Source organism: Gymnoscopelus braueri, assembly GCF_963280865.1.
Source record: "Gymnoscopelus braueri genome assembly, chromosome: 11".
Taxonomy (NCBI): domain Eukaryota; kingdom Metazoa; phylum Chordata; class Actinopteri; order Myctophiformes; family Myctophidae; genus Gymnoscopelus; species Gymnoscopelus braueri.
This window is the reverse complement of record NC_137613.1, coordinates 36,950,719-36,977,111: the sequence shown is the minus strand read 5'-3', so window position 1 is coordinate 36,977,111 and position 26,393 is coordinate 36,950,719. Positions and strand designations below refer to the sequence as shown.

Below are 26,393 nucleotides of genomic sequence, written 5' to 3'. Positions count from 1 at the left end.
CTTGCTTGATCAGGAAGTAACCATTGACCATGGTCTCCCCATTGGTTCCTTCCAGAGACTTGGCGGGCGGATCCAGTCTGTCATTAAGCAGGCTCTTTTATGACGAACACTGGTCCAAGCATCGTGTCATTACCTGCCTCGACTGGTCCCTTCAGGTAAAGTCAGCATTGCCAGTACAGCTAAGTTAGAGACTTTTGTAGCATTCATTTTCAAAGCTAAAACATTTTTACCATGAAAATTATTCAGATTTGCAACCTATTCAGAAATTTGGAATGAAGGCTTATTCAATATAATGTGATCTTCAGATTTAGTTTACAATACTAAAAAATCATCCCCAAATGTGATGCGTGCATGCGTGCTCAACAGTGACCAACTCCCATCAGGAAATTTGACAGGCCTCTTCATCCTCTCCCTTGACATTTTGCCTTTCATCTCTTTTTCTTCCTCTCCTTTCCTCCTCTCCTCCCGCCTCCTCCTCCTCCCCTCTCCTCTCTCCCCTTGCCTCCTCCTCCTCTCCTCTCCTCTGTCCCCCAGTACCCAGAGCTACTGGTGGCCTCGTACAACAATAACGAAGATGCGCCCCATGAGCCGGACGGCGTGGCCCTGGTCTGGAACATTAAGTTTAAGAAGAGCACGCCAGAATACATCTTCCACTGTCAGGTACTCCTGAACTCTTGCTGTAGCTCGATGGATTTGTAGCATATCTGAGCATCATGTGCTTGTATCAAATCTCGCTGCACCATATATCGTCATCGTATCGTTATCTCGGTATGAACATGCACAATCTCAGTATCGCAAAAGGCAACGGTATGGGCGTAGTTTTCGATGTTGCAAAATGTAGAATATGAAATTTGAACAGTAATATCGTATATCGTATCAATATTGAAATATTTGGCATAAATAACGAGATATGAAGTTTTATCGTGCAGCCTATAGTCTACAGTACATCAACAATTAATCGTACACAATTATAAAAAAAAAACACGCTTCTCTGTGTTTTTTACAGTATATATTTACAGTATAGGAGTGACTAGTGGCAGCGACAGAGCTTGCCCTCCCCTCCCGGCTTCCCAGCCGTGAACATGAACAATTGTGTTCATTGGCAGCGCTGTCTCCATGATGGTGGCCAGGAACTTTATCCCTGAACCCGCCACCCGGACGGCCCGTCTATTTCAAGTCATGATTGTAGCTACACATTTTCCACTGGCAGCTCAGTGCGTTACGGGTCACACTGGTATGAGAGAAAGGCTTTGTCTGGATGTCATGCAATATTTCTGTTCTTTTTTTTTATGGGAGGTGAGTTGTCAGTCGCAGGTTCTTGTTATTAGCCACTTCAGCCCTATGGTTACTTTCGCAACCTGATGATATTTTATACTTCATCATACGACTCTGTTGTATGGCGGAAATAGGCAATCTACAAGCTCACAGCGCGTTGGGATGCGACACATTTTGAGTTTGTAGATTTGCTATTTTTGCTATTTTTGAAAATGTTTGCCTATAATTGCATGCCCGAAATTAGGACGCCAGGGTTAAAGTGGTTAAATGACATTGTAAAAGTGACTAAATGCTTCTCAAAACACAATGGACAACAAGACCCTCATCCTTCCCATTCATTAATTCATTATCATTCATTATTATCACACTAAACTGGCAGCTCCATACTGTAAGTGTGACTGCAACATTCTAAGACAAGCAGCTAATGTCTGCGGCTTGGCCCGCAACAGCCCCCCCCCCCCCCCCCCCCCCCCCCCAAACACCCCCTACCCCCGCCCCTTCCATGACGACACCTTCGGGGCACACGGAAATGCAGGAGCGTTTTCGAGCCTCGGTTTGGCACTCCTTGGGTGGAACGTAATGCCATTACGAAACGCTGGCACCTAGGATGAATTTTAACAGACGATTCTGAGGTTTTGGTGAAGAACACACCAGCGGGTATGGCGCTAATTACAAACGACGCCACGAGCAGAGGGAGGGGAGAGAGGGATGGAGGGATTGGGTGTGAGGGCCTTGGCGCTCCCCGGAGGCTGCGAGGGCATAGAGACGTCTCTGCAATAAAAAAAGATGTGGCCTACCGCTTCCTAGTCCAACGCCGCCACATGTGTGTGTGTGTGTGTGTGTGTGTGTGTGTGTGTGTTGGCCCACCCACAGCGCATGTGCTGCATTTCCCTGTGAGCCTGTAAGTCTACTGTACTATAGAACTACAAATACACCAGGACGGACTCGGTTTTACACAATTTGAGCACCTACAGTACAACTGAGGTTTGGAAATGCATACGTGCACATACAGTACTGTACACACACACACACACACACACACACACACACACACACACACACACACACACGATTTTCTTTCCTTCTGTCTGTCTGTCTCTCTCTCTTTCTGTCTCACACACGCACACACACACGCACACGTGCACACGCTCATGATCACGCACACGCACACACACACACACACACACACACACACACACACACACACACACACACACACACACACACACACACACACACACACACACACACACACACACACACGCACTCTCACTCAGGCCGATCAAACCACAGCATCCCCCCTGCAGACCACATGCTGTGTGCAAATATTTCAGTAAGACCAGCGCCAAATAAGTCTAGCCCTCTAATGGGTTTTTAAAGCACACCATTCTTCCACTCGCAGCATAATTAATGTTAACGCTGAAATCGGAGCGGCCTTCAGGCTCACCTATATTACGACGATACATCTTAGCTGCAAGATTCAGTAGCTTTTCCACATGTTTGCCAGATATTGCTTGTGCGTGTGCGTGTGCGTGTGCGTGTGCATGTGCGTGCATTTGGCATTTGTGCATTTATATACAGCAGGGTTTAAGTTGTTAAAATAGTGGTTTTGTAAGCAGATCTTTCTGTTGAATTGTGGCTTTTGAAGTGGAGATGTTTGGGCAGCAGAATTGGTGCTGTCACAATGGGGGGGGGGGGGGGGGGACTACCATATGTGTGACAATAAGCATGATCCTTCTGCATCGCGACTTCATGCAACAGCAGGCATGAGCCTGTGTCACTGTACATGGACAGGAATCTATGCATTTCTGACCAACAAAAATGTCTATTAGACTTAAACCCCAGTTGACAAAATGCTTAGGGGGGAGGGGGGGGGATTAGAACATTGGAAGAGGGGAGGGGGTTGGTTTGAGGGGCAAGGGAGTGGAATGCCAACCAAACAATGCAAGCCATTCAACAGGCAGGTGATGGCTACAATCCTAGTAATTGATTTGTTGATGGGCAAATAACAGCTCATCTTACTTAGGCAACAAGGATACGTATTTTATTCTCAATTCTTATCATTTTGGTGCTGGTGATTTTCCCTCGGGGCAGATAAAACATCTTTGAGGGGTGCCAAAAATTCCTCTATGCAAGAAAAACAAAATGCTTGTGTGTGTGTCAGACCCAGATCTGTGCAACAGAAGTTTGTTCGAATGGGCAACAAAGTGTCGGCATTGGTTTGTAGTGGTAGACGAAGAAACTGGTGAGCGGCTTTTGTTTGATGACACAACACAGTGTCACGCCTTGTGTTATGTTTTTTTATTCTCTTGCAAGTGCGCTGCAAGACTGCACACACACACACACACACACACACACACACACACACACACACACACACACACACACACACACACACACGCACACACACACACACACACACACACTCAGAGAGGTCTCTTTAGGTGAGTGTCTGGCGGAAAGATGCGCGGATGATGAACTGATATCAGAAGAGAGTAAGACAGAACAGAACGTCTTAGCAGCACCCCTCCCTGACTTACCGTCAAGTCAGTCATGGAGCTGCTGTGGCCTGGGGCTGTGCCATGCTCTTTCATGAGGGCAGAGGAGAAAGGGAGGAAATGAAGGGGGGGGGCTGAGAGAAACCAACAGAATAAGAAATGATGGGGGGGGGGGGACAGAAGGAGGAGAGATGGAGGGAAAAGAGAATAATGAGAGAGCGAGGGACAGAGGGAGCGAGGACAGAGCAGAGTTGTTTTGGCACTGGCCCGCAATCCTTCACTTGGTGCTGGACCCAGATGAAAGGAACCCAGGAGTGGTTAGAAGAGAGGATAGGAGGGATTGTGTTTTCTCTCTCTCTCTCTCTCTCTCTCTCTCTCTCTCTCTCTCTCTCTCTCTGCGGGATCTATTGCAAACAGAGACAGGGCTTTCTAGTTAGCCCAGGATCAGATGGCTCTTAATGTGTGAGCATGTTCTACCATTTAACCCCCCAAACCACAAGCCCACGCTCCCCCATCTCTCTTTTCTTTTCTTTTCTTTTTCTCCTGCCGTCCCTCTCTTCCTGAGGCTCCGTCCACCTGAGGCGAGCCGCCACCGCCGCTGCGGCTGCTGCACCCAACCCTCCCTCCCTCCCTCCCTCCCTCCCTCCCGCACGCACGCACGCACGCACGCACGCACGCACGCACGCACGCACGCACGCACGCACGCACGCACGCACGCACGCACGCACGCACGCACGCACGCACGCACGCACGCACGCACGCTTTAAAAACTACACCAAGCCTGAATTTACAGTAGGCATAGCGCATACGAACACTGGCCACACAAACACTCATACAGTACATATACACGCGCACATCCACACTTAACTCCCACTGGTACATAAACACACCATATTTGACACGTACGTACGCACGCGCGCACACACACACACACACACACACACACACACACACACACACACACACACACACACACACACACACACACACACACACACACACAGGGCTTGGGTTGGCAGGCTCTCTGTGCTGCTGTTGGCAGTTCCCCAGAGACGGGTTTCCAGCATTTCAGCCATTTTTATTTTTCCAGACCTGCCCACAGTGGCCGCTTTCATCTGCACGGATGGATGGATGGATTTATGGATGGATAGATGGATGGATGGATGAACATATGCTGTACATGAATGCATTTCTCTTTCTGTCCACCCATGTATCCCTGGCTGTCATCAGTACAGGCCTATAGAATCCATTTAAATCCCTTTGCACGCTGTTATGTTTTTGTTTAATGTACCTTCTGTTGAGGTCAGCGGTATGTGTGTGAGTGTGTGTGTGAGTGTGTGTGTGTGTGTGTGTGTGTGTGTGTGTGTGTGTGTGTGTGTGTGTGTGTGTGTGTGTGTGTGTGTGTGTGTGTGTGTGTGTGTGCGTGCGTGCGTGCGTGCGTGCGTGCGTGCGTGCGTGCGTGCGTGCGTGCGTGCGTGCGTGCGTGCGTGCGTGCGTGCGTGCGTGCGTGCGTGCGTGCGTGCGTGCACATCCACACTTGCGTGCGTGCGTGCGTGCGTGCGTGCGTGCGAGAATGTGTGTGTGTGTCACGGTGTGAGAGTGTGTGTGCTACAGTACATGCATGTTCGCAGCCGGGTGTGCGAGCAATCACGTCCCAGCGGGTTGGGTTACTGTGTGTGTGTGTGTGTGTGTGTGTGTGTGTGTTATACAACCGAAAGAACGACAGTAGCGGTTGATGAGTGGACGTATAAGGGTGTGGATTTTGTGTGTGTGTACTGTATATAGGCATGTGGGTGTGTACGTAGTACGTACTGTACAGTATGTCTGTGTGTGTGTGTGTGTGTGTGTGTGTGTGTGTGTGTGTGTGTGTGTGTGTGTGTATCCGCCCATGTACGCGCGCATGCGTGCGTGGGTAAGGTTCTCCAAAAGAACGACAGTAGTGGTTTGTGAGTGGAGGTACAGTATAAGGGTGTGGGTTTAGCGTGTGTGTGTGTGTGTGTGTGTGTGTGTGTGTGTGTGTGTGTGTGTGTGTGTGTGTGTGTGTGTGTGTGTGTGTGTGTGTGTGTGTGTGTGTGTGTGTGTGTGTGTGTGTGTGTGTGTGTGTGTGTGTGTGCGTGCGTGCGTGTGTGTGTGTGTGTGTGTGTGTGGGGTTATAGATACAAAAGAATGACAGTAGTGGGATGGGAGTGAAGGGTTTGTGGCTGGGGCGGGCTACATAAGGATAAGGCTTGCAGAGGGGCTTCATATTTCATCTGGGGTTTTGGTGAGGTCAGGCTTCTATATTTCTGGGGGGGTTCTGTGTGTGTGTGTGTGTGTGTGTGTGTGTGTGTGTGTGTGTGTGTGTGTGTGTGTGTGTGTGTGTGTGTGTGTGTGTGTGTGTGTGTGTGTGTGTGTGTGTGGTTACGGTGAGGGCCTCAGCCACGACGCACTCTGGATATGGTGAACCGGTGGCGTCGACATTCTGAGACGCCTGGTTATAGCTGAAAGTAAATCAACTGAAAGGTGGTTTTGGTATGTTTTGGATGTGTGGGAGGGCTCTATGTTCAGATGACGTTAGGCAACTGTGGTAATTTAGATCAATCTTGTGCAAAGGTCTTTTTTTGGCAGCGGCGATTGGCGACAAAACTGATCTGGCGACGGGCTATAATTAGATTCTAGGGCTGTAATTGGGGGGAACGTAGCACCCATTCTGATAGACGTTCTCAAATGTTATACATACAGCAGCTTATAGTGATTTCCATAGATGTTGCACACTAATACTTTATTTTATTCCACTGAATTGGAATAGTGCATGAAGCATAAAGCGACCGAAAGGGATAATAAATTTCAGTATATATGTTTTGGTAGCATACATTCCTTCCTCCTGGCCACAATGGAATGGTCTGTATACTAGGAAAGCAACTTTGTGGTCCATCAGTATATTTTGGCAGTGTGTGGGTAGGGTCTGTATTCTGGGAAAGGGGACCGCTGCCGCAGTGGATTTTTGTAGCGTTTGAGCGTGCCTCTCCTCATCACGGCTCCTACCAGCAGCGCTCACTTGGTCCCATCATCACTCCAACCCCAGGGCCCGATTCAGTAACTTCACACCAGTCTCTCAAGTGGGCAAAGTCACACCACATTAAAAGACCCGTCCCCCTCGGAACCTCTGCCGAACCCCAAACCACACGCCTCCTCGCGCCCCATGCCGCTACTGTCATATCCCATCGGGCTCAGTCATATTTTTATTAATATCTCGCAGTCTCACTCCTCTCCCCTAGGTCTTTGGCCCGTGCCAGAAAGGTTGAGTAAGAGAGGGAACACACAAAGCCCTGACAGGGGAGGAGAGAGAGAGAGAGAGAAAGAGCGAGTCAGGCATTATTCACAGGCCTGTTCTGGACAGGAGCCCACGTGAAATTACAGTGTGTTCATAAAGCTTAGTGAAGAAATCCTCTAAATGCTTGGATAGGGGAGTGGTTGAGACCCTGTGTGTCTGTGTTTGCCTTGTGACACACGGGCTGGATAGACGGAGCTTCTTTACTTGTGGTGGAGAAAGGCAGAGAGATTTGAGAGAGCTTTATTTTTGTTTAACTTGAGATTATTTCATGAAACTTTGGCTGCGCAAATGGGAAGTTGTTTTATTTGGGATTAAATAAATCATAAATCATAATGAAATGTATTTATTTGACATGATGTGTTTTTTTTTGAATAAGCAAACATAATGTGTCAATGAAATTCTTAATAACGTCTTAAAACAAATATGTGTAACTACAAAAATAGCATATACAGTATGAGGTTAACAGGAAGTGCAAGTCACCAAAAAAAAGCTAAAATAGCTAGCTGTAACATTTTGTGGGTGGGACGCAGTTTTAAGTGCTAGAGAATTTCAACTACCCATTGGGGTTGACATTTTCTGTCTTGAGACAGCTCTGGCATATGGTTTACTGTACATTGTCATGCTCAAGCCATGCGGTGACCTTTGAGGCCCAGTGATGGGAGCAAGATCACCCTTTAGAGACCACTCCTGGCAGGCTAGAAATGGCTCCCTATACTATATGATGTGGTCAGTGATCACTCAGAATGACTATATTTGCTCCGAATTGAAATTCTGACATTTTAAGCAATCAAAATTGCCCTTTGCCTTGCCCTCAAAGTGGTTCAACCGATGTATACTTCTTTGTGTTTTAGTTCTCATTGACTGTTTCTTAAATATTCATCTTTATGGACCCACAAAAAGAAGCCAGGACAGATGAGAAAATAAGTTACAGTACAGAATCTATAGAATCAAATATTGGCATGGCCTCCCTGTGCAATCTTTAGCTATTGATATTAAGTTACTATGTGTGCAGTGGCAATGCCCAGAATTGTCACTGTTTGGATGGAAAAGTGACAAGACAATTTCTTCTGTTATGCTTTGTTGCTGAAATAATGGAAGCGAATGCCCACATTTTTATAATTGTTTATTCCCTCTGTTCACTACAGCCCAGCATCCAATTATATTAATAATAGGGGTGGGACGATATATCGATATCGCGATATATCGCGATACTTTCTCCCGCGATAACTAATCGATATACTGCCGAAAAATATCGATATAAACAAAAAAAAAAAAGGTGGGGGGGGGTGGGGGGGGGGGGGGTTAAGTTTGTGATACGTTGTTTTTCCTACTCTGTATTTGTGTAATGATGATTTTGAACTGTTTGGTGCTATTTTATGTGTTTATGAATTGAATACAAGGACTATCGTGATATATTGTTGGTGAAATTTCATGCAATATATCGTGATATCGCAATATATCGATATTTTCAGATATCGTGATATATCGTTGGTGAAATTTCTTGCAATATATATTGAATATCGTGATATCGCAATATATCGAATATCGTCGAATATCGTGATATATATTGTTATCGTGGGCCTAATATCGTGATATATATCGTATCGTGAGGTACCCATATCGTCCCACCCCTAATTAATAAGCCATTGTAAAGACGTAAAATCATTACAGACGTCTATGCCGAAATTAGACTGTATAGAGTTTATACAGAAACTTCTGTAAAAGTATAAAATGTTGCCCGATTCTGGGTTTTACTTTATGAAAAACGATTAGATAAAGTATTGTCATAATACTACATTTTTGAATATAACCGTATGCCTTGTTTAAATATGCAGTAACGTCTTTACTGCCTAGTTTAAAATGTTTGACTATTTAGCCATAAACATAAAATAAACTATATATGAGTGTTAAAGCATACTGTATACTGTGGGCACTAAGTTGAAATCATCATCATCATCAGTCAGTGGGGACTTAAACTTGGCTATACACATACAGTACTTGGTGTCTAGTGCTTAGTGGGTAAGGTAGGCTGACTAGCCAAAAATAGGCATAATGTTCATTAGAAAAGGAGGGATTATCAGAGACGTTTTTTAATCCGCAGCAGTTTATTAAGTTAGCCACTTAAACTATCTATACTTAGTAAAACTGACCTGAGTTGCAACTGTAGTTGGTACGATCTTTTTTCACTCTACACCAAATCTCTTTGCCGAAAATAGAAGATCTAAACGCTCACAACGCGCACTATGACACGTTGGGAGCTTGTAGATCTGCTATTTTCTGCGAATGTTACCCCTAGAATAGGGATGCTGGGGGCTCAAGTGATTCATTAAAAGGATCCCTGGCTAATAAGCTTAATACATTATAATTGCCCTCTATAACTAAAATATATATTTTTAAAACACCTTTAATATTTTCTTTTAGAAACAGTTAATCTTTTACTCAAGAGGGACAATGCCCGTCGCAAGTTGATGATGTCATTTGTCCATGTGTGGTCCAGCCTTATTGAATTTATGGAATGCATGTGCAAGGAAACCATATTTAAAATATTGCTTTGATGCTCATATTAACCTTAGGAAGTATTAAGTTGGGTTTTTTTTCACATGCATTCCATACAGTCCATAGGGCTGGACCACACATGGACAAATGACATCATCAACTTGCGACGGGCATTGCCCCATTGAGTGAAAGATGAACTATTTCTAAAATAAATAAAATAATGACTGAATGAATGAGTGTTTTAAATTTTACATTTGAGTTTTAGAGGACAATTATAATGTATTAAGGCATATTTGGCTTATTAGCCAGGGATCCTTTTAAATTATGAAGTAAATTTCTATGTTTTCATTATTTCCCCTAACATCCACAACTCGTTAAAATAAGCCTGCAGGTGTTGGCATCCCTTAACAGGGTTTGCTCTGTTGTGTTACCGCTGTCACTCCTGCTGCACTTGCTTCCGTGCTTGCTTCTCGCAAACCAGCTAAACTGTAGTTACTTTGTCCTGCCCATAATGCATTCCTTGGCTGGGAACCGGTTGTTTTCAACCCAGAAATTCTTCCTATTACCTAAAAAAAACAAAAATGCTTAGAAAGTGACAGAAATCGATTGTGATATGAGAAATACCAACATGTTTAACAGTTTTGCACAGGTTCAGTCGCATTTTCTGAGAGGCTATTTATGGAGCAGCAGAAAAGGAGGTGAGGTGGGGACAGAAATGTAAATGATGCACGCACTGTCGCACTATACAGGCTGGATGCTTAAACAGTATGCAAGTCCTAGTGTGATGACAGTCCTCCTTTGTTCAAATGGAAATAGCGAACTTTATAAATACTTCACATTATGAGAAGAAAAGTGCTTCAAGAACAGTGTTGGTGTAACTAAGACATTCTCCAAATGTTTCCATTAAAAAAAATCATTGTGACTTTTCTTCAAGAAAAAGTCACACCAATTACTTTTTAGTGGCCATAGTGTGACGACCCATCCTATTGTGTGTAGTGTTGCTGTGAGTTCTAATGGTTGTCTGTTTCTGTGTAGGAGGAGGGGACCAGCCTGCAGGGGTGTGCCTAGACGACGAGGCACACCTGACTCCAATCACCTGCTGGAGTATTTAAGCAGGCTGGTCAGGGCCATTCTGTCTCTCTCCCCTACACAGGAAACATTGTTTGCTTTTGGTTCCTTTTGAGTTTAGTTCTACCTTGGTTCTGCACTTTGCACATACACTACATTTTCACACATCCATACATGCACTACACTACTGATACCACTGACTATACACACCCCATTCTACTTAAGTATAACTTTTTGGTTCTTTCAGTTATCAATAAATACATTTAAAGCTAACCCTCTGTGTGTCGTCTCCCACTTTTGTCATGATGTGATTCAGTTCATGACAAGATGGGGGCTCGTCCCTTTTTAACCTAAATTAGTGATAATTAAACTTAAGCGTTTTCTATCACACAATTAAGTTTGTCATTTAGGTTTTGGTTGGGTTTTGTTCTTAAGTTGAACAAATTGGGTTGGGAGACACACACAGTTTGTATTTTGGTTGGGGGGGAGAGAGCATTAAGGAACTCATTTTTTCTTAGTGCAGGTTTTTGTTGGAGTTGAGTGGTGTAGTCCTTGGGGTTCCAACTCCCGGTAGATTTTAACGGTGGTTCTCCATATGGGAATCTCTGTTTTTTTTTGGTTTAGACTGTGTTCCACAAAAGATGGGATGGAGTGGTACCACTGAGATGCCTTGTCGGAATGGGGGACTCAGGAGGGCCACTGAAGACTAGGGGTGAGCGAGTGAGTCAGTTTGTGGTAGGCAGGTTAGATAGGGGAGTTGGGCTCCGGGGTCTTGTTCCACTTTTGTTGAAACCTTTGCACAATTTTCTTTTTAAGAAAAAATGAGTTTGGTTGAGGAATTTATTAAGGCTCCCTCTGTGGAGCTACTAGATGGATGCACAAAAGAACAACTGTTAAAAATCGCAGAACACTACAAAATTGAGATCCGTGACAAGCGGGTAAAATTTAAGGTCAAGGTATTTCTGATGGACAGCTTGGTGACACAGGACGTGTTACCAGAGGAGGTACTATTGGAGGACGAGCTGGAAGATGGTAAAACCTTTTCATTTTCTAGGCAGTTAACTTTTGAACAACAAAAGGAATTACTTGAAATTAAACTGGAACATGAGAAAGAGATTGAAAAAATGAAACAAAAGACTGAATTGCTAAAGTTGGAATTGGCGCAGGAGAAGTTCAAGTTGAGTGTTAAGGAAGCAAAGCAATTTAATGTAGGATCTAACTTGAAATTACTTCCCAAGTTTTCGGAGACTGATCCAGATTTGTTCTTTTCCCTGTTTGAGCGTGTGGCAGACGCCAGGGGCTGGTCTGATGGTGAGCGCACTCTGCTACTTCAATGTGTTTTCACAGGTAAGGCCCAGGAGGCCTATGCTTCTTTGTCCATTACAGAAAGTAAAATATATGAAGTTGTTAAAAGTACAGTGTTGCGGGCATATGAATTAGTACCAGAAGCTTATCGACAACGTTTTAGGAATTGGAGGAAAAATGAACAGCAAACGTATGTTGAATTTGTAAGAGATATGTTGGTCCAGTTTAACAGATGGTGTGTTGCGTCAGAGGTTAAAACATTCAAAGAGCTTTGTGATCTGCTAACTCTGGAACAATTAAAAACCTGTGTACCCGCTAATATTGCTACATACATAACCGAGAGAAAAGTTAAGACACCCCAAGAAGCAGCCATCTTGGCTGATGAATACGGTTTAATACACAAAAGTGTAGTTGGTGGTGTCTATACGCATCAGACCGGTGGTCCAGTGTATATAGGAAAACGCTTTGAGGGGCTGGGGGATTCAAGGTTTTCTGAGTTTGAAGATGGTTCAGGGAAACAGGATGAGTCTAATGTTTGTAATTTTTGCCATAAAAGCGGACACTGGAAAAAGGATTGTTTTGCTCTTAAAGCTAGAGAGAAGCTGTTAAGTGGTGCACCAATCAGACCGGCCGCTTTGGCTGCATCTGCCATTCCCTCACCTCAGCTAAATGTTAAGATGGAAAGTGTTTCGGACATCAGGTGTTCCACTGGGTGTGACTCTGAGTATTCAGCATTCATTTCGGAGGGTTATGTAGCACTACCTGGTATGAAGGCAGTAAGAGTTAACATCTTGAGAGATACAGGTGCGTTACATACTTTTATTCGTCAAGACGTAATGCCATTTTACTCAGGTTCAGAGACAGGCGATTTCATGTTGATGCGAGGTATGGGTATGCAGATCATTCCCGTACCGCTCCATAGAATGACCATAGTCTGCGGGTTGGTTAGTGGGGAGGTGGTGGTTGGAGTGCGTCCTGAATTACCAGTGGAAGGGGTTGACATAATCCTGGGTAATGATTTGGCAGGGGATAAAGTGTGGCCTAAAGGAAAAGCTAGGCTGTGTCATGTGAGTCTGTTGAAACCATACGGTTCTCAAATGTCGGCGTCCCAAAGCTCCAGTGACGTCCCTTACGTTGAGCCTTCATTGTGCACGGGCACGGTGGGCGGTTCTTCGGCGGGGGAGGTTAATGGAGGGGGAGATTGGCCGGCAGATGAGAATGGGATTCCAGTGCGGGTAAACAACGCTGAGGCATTAAAAGCTTTACCCAAAGTACTTGGACCGTTGGCTGAGCCAAAAAGGAAGGAGTGGGTTTCGATGGTTAATGGCTATCCGTTGCTATTTGCAGACACACCATCACAGACACAGCTGATAGAGCACGATATTGGTGAGGCAAAACGAGCCCAACTGGATAAGGAGGTTAGGTACATGCTGGATAACAATTTGGCAGAACCCTCAAAGGGCAGTTGGGCCTCTGTGTCTCGTTTGGTTAAAAAGCCTGATTCCATTTTTCGACCTTGCACAGACTTAAGGAAAGTCAACAGGGTTACAAAACCTGACTTGTTCCCTTTACCACGCATGGAAGATTGCCTTAGACCAAGTAGGTTCTGCAGTTGTGGTACCTCTTACTGTTATTCTGAAGTTTAAGGTTTATTTGGTCAGCTAAGGCTGTGTTTTTGTAAAACTGCCAAGTACAGTTAATTGATATTGGTGCCTGTAGCCATCTATTTACGCTGCCCATCATCACTCTTAAAACTGTTCTTACAGGTGACTGAGGGGGTGAGTGGATGGATGGGTCAGGTATTCGTATGATTAATGAGAACTGTAAAGTTGAATTAAATGTTACGGAGTACCTGGTTGGTCTCCTATCTTATGGGGGGGGGTGTGACGACCCATCCTATTGTGTGTAGTGTTGCTGTGAGTTCTAATGGTTGTCTGTTTCTGTGTAGGAGGAGGGGACCAGCCTGCAGGGGTGTGCCTAGACGACGAGGCACACCTGACTCCAATCACCTGCTGGAGTATTTAAGCAGGCTGGTCAGGGCCATTCTGTCTCTCTCCCCTACACAGGAAACATTGTTTGCTTTTGGTTCCTTTTGAGTTTAGTTCTACCTTGGTTCTGCACTTTGCACATACACTACATTTTCACACATCCATACATGCACTACACTACTGATACCACTGACTATACACACCCCATTCTACTTAAGTATAACTTTTTGGTTCTTTCAGTTATCAATAAATACATTTAAAGCTAACCCTCTGTGTGTCGTCTCCCACTTTTGTCATGATGTGATTCAGTTCATGACAATAGGTGGTTTTGTTATGTGGTGTCATGTATGTGGAGTATAGGGAAAGGCCATACATGCTGTACAGTACTTTTTAAATAGAAAGTTTTCTCCAGATTTCACTAGATCTACTATACAATCAAATCAAATAGAATAGTCTTCAGAACACGTCACAGGCTGTAAGGTCACTGCCAGTAATAGTGGGTGTCAGTGAAGTGAGCAAGACAATGAGAAGGAAGGAGTGAAGTGAATGAGAGGAAGGTCTGCATGCGTCTGCCAAGCCTCCTGCTCATTCTTTCTCTCCACCAAGCCCTTCGCCTCTCCTCGCGTGGTGAAATGGAGGCTCTGTTTGGTATTTCTCTCTCTGCGCCAGAGACCGCGGAGTGACAAAATCCGCGGGGTGTCATAAACGAGTGAAGCCGGGGGCGAAGGAGGGATGAGAGGCAGGGATGCCAAGGGAGGACGGTTTGACCCATCTGGTCCTGATAAGGCCTAGTGGAAAACAGATGAGTGCGGTGAGCGGGGAGGGAGACGAGCATGGGATCCGCTTGGGGGTGGGGGTGGGGGGGGGGGGGTATACTGTCTGTCATGCCCTGTCACACCACCACCACCACTACCACCACCTCCACCCTCTCCCTCCCCACGCTCCACTCTCCCTGCCTCTCTGTCTTCCCAAAACCAACTTTAGGAGGAACCCAGGGGAGGGAGAAGAAGGCAACAGAGACAGGAGTGTTCCTTTCTCTCTCTCTCTCCCTCCCTCCCTCTCTCTCTCTCTCTCTCTCTCTCTCTCTCTCTTTGTCTGTCTGTCTGTCTGTCTGTCTGTCTGTCTGTCTGTCTGTCTGTCTGTCTGTCTGTCTGTCTGTCTGTCTGTCTGTGTCTCTCTCTCTCTCTCTCTCTCTCTCTCTCTCTCTCTCTCTCTCTCTCTCTCTCTCTCTCTCTCTCTCTCTCTCTCTCTCTCTCTCTCTCTCTCTCTCTCTCTCTCTCTCTCTCTCTCTCTCTCTCTCTCTCTCTCTCTCCCTCTTTCTCTCTGTATTGTTCTTTTTCTCCTCTCTAATCCCTTACTTGGTGCCATCTTTCATCACTGCCTAGCATGTGTGTGTTATCCCTCCACACAACACTTCCCATTAGTATAATAGCTGCTGCCACAGGCACTTAGCCTTTTGAGCTTCTGAAGGATAAGATGGTAGGTGATACTGTCTGCATGTGTCTCTTTATTTCTCTCTCTCTCTCTCTCTCTCTCTCTCTCTCTCTCTCTCTCTCTCTCTCTCTCTCTCTCTCTCCCTCTTTGTCTCTATCTAATTCTTTCTCACTCTTTTTCTCTCTATCAATTAATCACACATACATGCAATGAGGTGTTCCAACATACAAAACAAAATATACATAGCCACATATTTATACATTGTACACACTCCCCCTCCCCCCTCTCTCCTCTCTTTCGCACACACACACACACACACACACACACACACACACACACACTCACACACACACACACTCACACACACACACACACACACACACACACACACACACACACACACACACACACACACACACACACACACACACACACACACACACACACAATCCTTGCCTCAGGACCGAAATTAAACCCACCGTTTCTTTCTTTTCTTTTTTTTACCTTTAGTTCTACTGTATTATGACCATCTCCGCCTATATGACACGTCCACATGTCGTTTCAGAAGCCTGTTGTAGAACAGTGACTCTTTCTGCTGTGTTGTTCCCCCTGAGCTGTCATTCTCTACATCCTCTCATCCTCTACATCGCTCTGCCTTGAATGAGACAGCCAAGCAGGTGTCCGACCCATGCTGTTCACAAGATGAGAACCAGACGCATCAGATATGTAACGTTTGGAACTGAAATTAAAGTGTGTTGGCAAGTTCAAAGATTCCTTTTTTGAGGTGTTTGAGGTTCAGACCGATCTGGCACTTTTGACCTGGCACTAAAGTACAACTAAAGACTAAGTACACTGGAGAGCATTGAGCGAATGACTATTTCAACAAATATTTCCTTTCTCTGTCTTGGAAAGTATTCTAGAGGACAATCATTTCAGGAACACTGGCAGTATTGTAGATATAAAAAGAACAACACCTTCCTTTATTTAGAAACGGACACATTTTGGCCTATGGCCTTCATCGGGGTCATCCAGGCCAAAATGCACCAGTTTCTAAATAGAATTGTTTTTCTGCTGCAAGTGTTGCTGACATTTTTCTCTCATCTTTTAATTTCATGCTTCTCACTGGTGGTTGAAGTTGCACCAGAACTCCTACTTTAATCTTGGAAAGTATTCTAGTCACTTCTAATAAAAACATTAGAGATCAAATACTTACCTGGAACAATGTTATGCCAGTCATGTTGAAGCATTTTAGAATGAATTCAGCTCGCAGATTTAGCTAATGCAAAGTTGCCACCATGGGAAACATGGACAGGCATACAGATTTAAAAGAAAGACTAGAAAGTCTACAGCTAAAATAGAATCACCCAGCATCCATCTCTGTGTAAATACAGAGCTGTACCAGGATGTGCTCAGCTTGTGTTGCATACACACTCAATTCAACACATGAAATGAAACGATCAAGACTCAACCCAATCATTAATTTCATCCAACATGACGTCCTGCTGGGGAGCCAGCTCCATAATGTCAACCAATTCCCCCTGGGCTTAAGTCATAAACTCCCTCACGGGACAAATTGATCTTATTTCAGTGGCTAATGACATGCAGTACACTCAAATAGCATATAACTCAAAGCCATATGTGTTGATGTGACATATGATTAGAGACATTTGGCGGAGCGGCTTTTATGCCAAGTCCGAAAGGCCCGTTGGCAGGCTCCTCAAAGCGCTCTGTCACAGGCTGAGGGCGGGCACATTTTCGGTAGCTCTTTCAGTGAGCCTGACAGTATATGCGCGTAATGATGGTCTCTAAACTACTTTTCCTTTCTTTTTTTAAAAGAATGTATTCTGTGTTTAGTCAAAGGAGTTTTCATCTTAAGATGAGGACACTGATAGGGCTTAGCAGTTAAGCTAACATATGGAGGGAATAGAAGTGGTCTCTTTTTTGATTCTGGCTTGTGCCTGTCTTTACTCATGTGGGACATGTACATTTATTTTCAGTGATAAGTAGCTCAAGAAAGGAAGGGAAAGAGAGGGAAAACAGACGTATTTTGTTTGTTTGTGTGTGTGCACACGTGCACGCATATGGATTTGTGTGTTTACATGTGCTGGTGTTTCTGGACTTTGTATTGTAGGCTGCATGTGTGTGTCTCCAAATATTCAGTGCAGGGATGTCCTTGACTTTATTGGAAAGAACACATGGAGATCTCTGTGTGGAATTTGAAGATACAAATATTAATCATAGTGTACCTGATAGATATTAGAGGGATGCCGCTCTATGCCACGTTGTTCCAATTTAACATCAAACTCAAATCAGAACAAACATAAACTGTTTTTTATGGAGAGGCCTTATGGTTACAATCACCCCCAGTCGGGGGGAGACAGGTTAAATGAGAGACAGTGAGGGAGAATATGGAGGGAAACTACAGAAAGTCAAAATATTAGATATAAAATGATCTCAGAATACTGTAAATGCATGTTCATGTTCACGTTGTGTTGTGTTTCCTAAGTTATTCTTTGGGGCATTTCTAATGTGGAAAGAGAGAGTAGGGTATAACACATACAGAAAATGGTCTGGCCGGTCGGGAATCGAACCGATGAGGGCATTTTGTAGCCATGCGCATGGCCGTTATGCAACCCAGAATTCTGAGGTGGCACAATTTACGGGGGTGGGAGTACGTGCCCTCTCAGTGTCAATGGGCATGATGCCACTGTACATGTGGTTCATGTCCTAACACTTTACTGTCAGGACACCTTGTTGTGTTTTCCTTAGCTCTCAATAGCCTACCTATCTTACACTATCTTACACAGTCCTAACAATAGTTAAAGAGGTAGTACCACAGGCCTAATTCCGCCAGCATATATTGTTATATATAACCTTGTTATATATGTTATATATTGTTATATATAATGGTAATTTAAATGTAATAAGGGTATTTTGTTTTGATCTGTATGTTCATTGTTTAGCCAATTTTTCACCAATGAAATCAAGACAATCAGCCACATTATTTGATCAGCACGTTCAGGGGTAAAATACGTATCTAAGACCAGTAGACTTGCAAAACGTTCCCTCTTGATTGGAACTACATGAAATATGGTGTGTAGTAGTATAGTCCGGAAAGGACTGAGATCCCCTTTCATATGTCACGGATTGCATGCGAAAGGGAGAGTTCCAATTGAAAATACAGCAAAACACAGAAACACACAAGAAACACTGCATAATCATGTCCTCAACTTCATAAAGACAGGATTTGGGTTCAAAGTTGGCGAAGTGCCCCTTTAACAAACTCGTTACAGAATACTACAACATTTGCACCTTTCAATATGCAGGCAATAGACATGTAGAGAGATGTAATTCTCTGACATGCCATGCAATTTTCACATTTCGTTGCTGTCTGTGCGTGTCACTCATATAATTACAGTATGACAGGTACAATGACCAAAGATAGCAGCTAGAAAGTGAGATTCATAATAATTTCCAAGTCTTCACTCAGCCGGAGGTGCATGTGATGAATTAATGGTACGGGAAATTATGATTATGTCATCCATAGAGAAATGCTGGCTAGACGAAAAATGTCACCTGAACAGCGTATTGAATTACTGTACATAAAAATCATCAACCGCATCAAAGCACACAGCCTTAACTGATGTCTGTCTGAGCAGCTTTGTGCTGAAATGGACGCAGGTTTCAAGTGCTTTTTCTTATATTATACACTGAGGTCAGGTGGCTATCCAGGGGAGATCGCTGGCCTACTGTATTTAAATTGGCAGATAAAGTGGCTGCATTCAAAGTTAAACTAGAACTGTGGGGACAGGGACATATTTGACATGTTCCAGTTCAAAGCACTGAGCAGTACGTTTCAGGTGTGGTCAGGTTTAGTATACTGAAACGGCAATTATCATCTGGAATGGAATACATTTCATCATGGCTGTAACATAAAAAAACTATAGTTTTAGCACATAGTGCCAGTAGTACCAGCACTTACAGTAGGCATCTTTTTTTTTTTTTTGGCTTTTTTAATTTTTCGTTTATCACAAAGGAAGCAGGAGATAACGCGATGCGAAGATTTTCTGCTCCATTCACTTCAATGTTAAAAAATAAACGGAGACAAAATTCACATTTTACCTATTTTTGCAATGTATTTTCTCTAGCAGGGAAGGGGGTAGATTGTGTATATACTCTGGCAGTTAAAGAGTTAAGGGTTGAGGTCACTGTAGAGTCAGAAATAGGTACTGTATAAAGGATCTCTAGATTCATCTGACATGGTTGGACATTAGACATTATGTGGTCAAATCGTAGGTGACCCTGTACGGTACTTTCACTGTATTTTACCTTAAACCCATACTGTTTATTCCATACTGAATTCCAGCTACTTGGGCCTTACGACTTGCCGTAAGCCACACAAATCCACATATTCGTGGTTGGACCATCAAACAGTGTGTGCTAATGTGTTTCAAACTCAAACCCAGATCCGTCTGTTTCCAGCCGTCTAAATAAACCCAGAGAGTTCCTCTTTGACGGCAGACGAGGGACTTTTGTTTTCCTTACTGAAGTCGGGTTTATTTTGAGTCCTCGCTTCTGAGGCGACTCCTCCACGCCGCTGCTCTGGAAGCCATGACTCCACAGAAGAAACGAAAGAGAGAGAGAAAGAGAGAAAAGCACGTGGTCTTTTCCTTCACTCTGGTTTGTTTTCCAGTACCCCCCCCCCCCCTTGGCTGTTGAGCACATGGTGTGGTGTGGGAGAAGAGGAGAGCAAGAGAGAGAGGGAGAGCGAAAGCGAGAAAAGAAAACAAACATTCTATTCATAAAGACATACAGATTGCCTCAGATTAAGTAGGGTCTTCCTGTGAATTTAAACAAGGACAGGTGCTATGGCTGACCCTTATTATTCCCCACTGAGACAAATTATGAGTAAATCTGCTGTTTACAATGTGACGGATGGCTGGACGGACAGAGGAAGGGACGGATGGATGGACGGACGGATGGACGGACGGACGGACGGATGGATGGATGGATGGATGGATGGATAGATGGATAGCTGGATGGACAGATGAATGAATGAATGGACGGACGAACGGACGAACGAACGGACGGACGGACCGACGGACTGGAGTTATGGATATTTCAGTGTTCTCCATGACTCTCAAGCTCTTGGATATTTTTCATAGTGGTCTCCATATCAGGGACTTCATCACGGTGGCTTTGGGTCAGGGGAGGCTATAGCCACTGTGTGCACCTCCACACCATCCGGGCCGTACGGGACGAGCACCGAAGTGGAACCAAAACTCAATAAACATGGGGTCGGGGTAGCTGGGGGCCGGGGGGTGGGGGGGGGTTCAAGGGTGCGCTTGTCATGACGGGGGCTACACTGAGCGCTCCAGTGGCTGCTGGGGTTTTGATGCTGTAATGTGAACCGGGTGGTGGTGAAAAGAACTACAATTCCCCTCTTTGTCAGCCCCCCCCCACCCCAGCATCAGCCCCCCCACCATACTAGGCGGACCCTCATCATAGCCAAACTCATCATCTCTCCCTCCATCTATCTCTCTTCCACCTCCGCCACCCATCACGATGCCTTGATCACTGAAACATCTCTCTCCTTCTCTCTCCCCTCTCTCTCCCTCTCTTTCTCCCTTACTCTCTTCCTCTCTCCCTCCCTCTCTCTCCATCTCTCTCTCTCTCTCTCTCTCTCTCTCTCTCTCTCTCTCTCTCTCTCTCTCTCTCTCTCTCTCTCATGCTCCGTCTAGCATTTACAATCACTCCTCGTATCTGTTTCACAATCTGCATCAGAAACACTCATGCAAATATGAGGCACAGATGGGGGGGTTTTCTTTGGTATATTCCATTCTAGTGTATTCTACTGTATCTCTCTTCTTTTTATTCGGGTGATAAAATGCTCCTCTCTCAATGCCTGGCGTTACGTCTTCTCGAGGAGAAACATCCTCACCTTTCCGTGTCTGTTCTCAGTCCTCTTGACTTTCCGTCAAGCTTTATCTCAATCCTTATTATGTTTTAATTTAACTCGGGAACCGGGAACGCATCTGTGTTACCACTTTATACATTTTTTATACTTTGGCTATTCAAAAATAGCAGATATACAAGCTCGTAGAGCGGCACCGAGTGCCGCTCTACGAGCTTGTAGATCTGTTATTTTTGAAAAATCTTGAACATTGTGCAAATATATTATAATATATATAAAAAAATTTAGGGAACTTTTTTGACTCAAATCTTTGTTTCTGGAGGTCCCTGGAACAACATATTTCACAAATGTTCGCTTTAAAGAATATATATTCAAAGATTTACACAAATGTTCATAGCAGATCTACAAGCTTGTAGCGTGGCACTCGGTGTCGCGCTATAAGCTCGTATATCTGCTATGTTTTAATAGTCAAAGAAATCTAAAAATGACACACAGAAGCGATCCCGGTCTTAATGGGTTAAATGAGCACTCAGGATTTAGCTGAAACTTTACCATACCTATTTTCCCTTGTGTAATCTCTCACTTACTTTTCTCACTTTTCTCCCATGGGGTGACTTCTATTTTTCTGTCCCTCTCCACTCTGTCTCTGTCTCTGTCTGTCATTCCTCTGTCTTTCCTCAGTCTCCTGTGGTGTCCGTGGGCTTTGCCAGGTTCCATCCCAACCTGGTGGTGGGGGGGACGTACTCGGGACAGATCGTCCTGTGGGACAACCGCAGTCACCGCAGGACCCCCGTCCAGAGGACCCCACTGTCTGCTGCTGCACACACAGTAAGACTGGGCCATAAAAGTCATAATAACAACAACAACAACATACCCTGAAGCTCTGCAACTCCATGCAAAGCTGTTCAACACCTCAACATAAGTAACAATAGAACACCCTATAAAGGCTCATTTATATTTCATTGAACAACAAAAGTGCCTCAAATACAAAAAATGTATGTTGCTATATACTGTACATAGCAACAAGAACCCCAAATGTGGTTCCCGTCTTGAAAGCTATAGATACAAATAGGGGTTCCCGCCCTATAAGGGTTAATAACGCTCAGATACAACATATTACTGTATGTCCAATACAACACAGAGATAGTTTTTGTATTGCATGTTATTTTATACAGATTCCAAAGGACTGATTTTCCTTTTCACTCTGAGATTTGATGTTTTCAAGTTCAGTATGATTTTATTTCAATTGATTCAGTAGTGCATACTGTGAATAGATTTTATTTAATAGGATTCTGTGGTGCTTCCCTAGTTGCAGGAAACAAGCCTAAATGGGAACAAAGAAACATAACAAAACAGAAACAGAAAATATATTGAATAAACTGAATGGGAATGACAAGAAAAATAGATAATTGTCACTTTCCCACGGAGACCATTGAGAGGGTTGAACTCAGTTTCATGCACTCTGTTCCCTTTTGTCCTAGCATGGTAAGACCCAAGTTCATACAGGACCCATACAATACATGTAATTTAAAAGTAATTTGTGTATTTGTTTGTTGCCCCTTAGAGATGTGCGCATTATATTTCTATATAAGGCATATGCATGTAAGCTTAACATATACCGTAAGATAGCAATTTAGCGTTCATGTGATAATTGCATGGGAGCCATGCAAACAGGGACATGTACCATATATATCCATGAAACTGGAAGACCAAAGGCCTGATGGTTCTCATATACGCCAGACACACACACACACACACACACACACACACACACACACACACACACACACACACACACACACACACACACACACACACACACACACACACACACACACACACACACATACACATGCACATGCACATGCACGCACAACTTGACCGGAGCAAGTCAAATTCTAGACATAACTTCAGGGGCGACTCAACTGTGAGTTCAATTGCTCCAGTGAACTCGCTGACCCTCAACAAATTACTGGCCAATATAGCAAAATCTTTAGAACTTGGAGTGTGTGTGTGTGTGTGTGTGTGTGTGTGTGTGTGTGTGTGCGTGTGCGTGTGCGTGTGCGTGTGTGTGTGTGTAGTGGTGGTGGGAGGTATCAACATAGCTCTTCAAGTGCACACGTATGCACTCCCTCCACATACTGTACGTACATACACACCACATTCCGGTCACACACTCCCTCTTTTACACACACACACACACGCACACATGCACACACACACACACACGCACGCACGCACACACACACACACACACACACACACACACACACACACACACACACACACACACACACACACACACACACACACACACACACACACACACACACACACACTACATGCCATCCATGCTGTAGGTTTAAAGTGGCGGTGGCCTCCAGTAATGAGAGGTTTTCTCTAGTCTCCTCTCTGGCCCATGCAGTCAGCCAATCAGACGGCCAGCCAGCCGCGCAATCCAGCCAGCTCGCAGCTAGCGAGCTGAATGGAGCCTTTGTGGGGTCCCGGTACACAAATCAATTACAGCCCAGTAATGACATAATGGTTTCACACACTCCTGTGGATTTGCACAGCAGCCCATGTCCCGTAGGCCCGTTTGAAGGGTCCAGCGCAGGCCACACCGGCATTTGTCCAAAGGACTAGAGCCTGACCGATATGTTAGTCTTGCCGATATATGAGCCATTATTTGACTTTTTTGACAACATCGGTATAGGCAATTATTCAACCGTAACCACTTTCAACCTGTTGTCCCTATTTTGGGCATGTCATTATAGGCGGTAAGGTTTATTTATTTAAAAATAGATCTACAAGCTCACAATGAGTCGCAACATGACGTGCTGTTAGCTTGTAGCTATTTATGATATTTTTTTAATAGGGCATAAGTGGTTAAATAAAATAAAGTTTATGTCTTTATTTTTTTAATATTTTCTTTCAAAATGTTATTGTTTATTCTTTTTCTATTCATTTTATGCTTATAAATTCAATGTTCTCAAATAGAGACTTAAATCAAACCAAAGTAAAAAAAATAAAACATTCTAAAAATTGTTGCTATTGACAAAATATCGGTCAAAGCATCGGTAATCGTGGACTCTCCAAAAATAGGGCTTGCGTTGGACCCAAAAATCTGGCATCAGTCGGGCTCCAGAAATGACTGCAAGCTTGGCGAAACTGTTGGTTGAATTTTTTCGTCATGTTGTCAGATGACTTTTTGACACAAGTCAAATGGTACAAGGATGGAAGTAATGATGGGAAATGACTCATTTCTATCAAACTGAAAGTCATTATACCCCGAAGTTTATTTATTGTAACTGATCAGACAGAATAACTACTGTGTGTGTGTGTGTGTGTGTGTGTGTGTGTGTGTGTGTGTGTGTGTGTGTGTGTGTGTGTGTGTGTGTGTGTGTGTGTGTGTGTGTGTGTGTGTGTGTGTGTGTGTGTGTGTGTGTGTGTGTGTGTACACGTGCGTGCACGTGTGTAGCACCCGGTGTACTGTGTGAATGTCGTAGGAACCCAGAACGCAAACAATCTGATCACGGTGTCCACGGATGGCAGGATGTGCTCCTGGAGTCTGGACATGCTCTCCCAACCACAGGTAAAATTAAATTAGAACTGAGGATTCTACTGTATAGTGCATCCAGGTATTCATTCCCAATGTAGAACCACACCAGATATTTTTAAATCATTAGTTAAATTTATTAGAAATGAATCACGCAGGTGGAAACCTTGTATGTCCAAAACCGTTCCTTTTTTATTACTATTTAAAAAATGATATAAAAGTAAAAATAGCAGATCTACAAAATCACAATGCGTTGTATTGTAAATCTGCTATTTTCACTACTTGTGTGACACTCTTGTACAGTATGATGAACCAGTAACCCTAACCCAAGTTTAAATATGGACATACACGGTTTCTGCCTGACAGCAACAATATGCAGTACTGTGTACACCAATCTTAGGCCAAATTCACACCAGCAGCGGTACAGTATTTCACTGCAGCGTTCTGAGAAAGTGGCAAGGTTCAATGCATTGAATATGGAGAGGAGGAGCGACCACCACTTTTCCCACCGCGGCAGAAGGTGGAGCCAGCAAAAAAAGTGCTGTGTGGCGAGACAGAGCGGAAGCCAAACTGAAGCGCGCTGTGCTCTGAAGTAGGCGTGGACTAGCAGACATAAACACTCAACACCACAGGAACAGACAACTGTATGAAAGTAGTGAAACAGAGTTTGAAAGTAGCAGTTGTAGGTGTGAAATCAAGATTTAGCAACTACATGGTCTATGTCTTTCTTAAAATGTATAAATCGTTTACAAACAAGCTGCCAGTGATGATGTGAATGCGCTGTGTCAGGGTGGTGAGATATTAGTGCCAATTGAATTCATCTGTAAAGCTTTGTGTGTGCTCCCCCAGTTGTTTCAATGTTTCTGTTTGTTTGCACATGCATGCCTGTGTATGTGTGTTGTTTGTGTATGCGCGTGCGTGTGCGTGTGTGTGTGTGCGTGCATGCGCGTGTGTGTAGGAGAGCATGGAATTGGTGTACAACAAATCCAAACCAGTAGCAGTGACAGCCATGGCCTTCCCCACTGGAGACGTGAACAATTATGTAGTAGGGAGTGAGGAGGGTACCGTGTACACAGCCTCCAGACATGGCAGGTAGGTGGAGACTCACACACACACACTCATGCTCAATGACATCATTGTTTCGCAACGTCAACATTTTCATAAATAAATACTGACGATTTTACTGTATAAGCACATAACATACTGTAAGAGTGTCTCCGTGATTGGTGACTCTGGCTCTCTCATTGCCTTTCTCAGGCTTTTCTGAATCATAAATCTTCTCATCCTGCTAGAGAAACAAGGCTATAATAAAAATATAATTGACCTTGAATCTGCTTTCCTTTTCTTTAATAGTGGTCTCCGTCAGGCCAGGTAGTAGAAGTCAATCTTAGCCAATAAGGATGGAATATGAAAAATCGGACAGATCCGTCTTGATCACATGACTATAGAGATAATGTGTACCGATTCGCGTGATGTAATATTAAAAAAAATAGTTTTGCAAAAATCAGCCTCCTGGTGGCGCTATAACAGGCAGATGTTAACATTT

The 26,393-nt window shown here is 44.1% G+C and overlaps 1 protein-coding gene across 1 annotated transcript in view; it reads left to right on the top strand.

The window, feature by feature from the left end:
- Positions 1–26,393, top strand: part of dync1i1a (dynein cytoplasmic 1 intermediate chain 1a) — a 92,865-nt gene that overhangs the window by 39,799 nt on the left and 26,673 nt on the right. Inside the window, exons 10-14 of the mRNA XM_080442956.1 lie at positions 56–155; positions 535–660; positions 21,973–22,119; positions 24,770–24,883; positions 25,806–25,939. Coding sequence (XP_080299082.1) covers positions 56–155; positions 535–660; positions 21,973–22,119; positions 24,770–24,883; positions 25,806–25,939 — 621 coding nt within the window. The remainder of the gene's footprint in view (positions 1–55; positions 156–534; positions 661–21,972; positions 22,120–24,769; positions 24,884–25,805; positions 25,940–26,393) is intronic.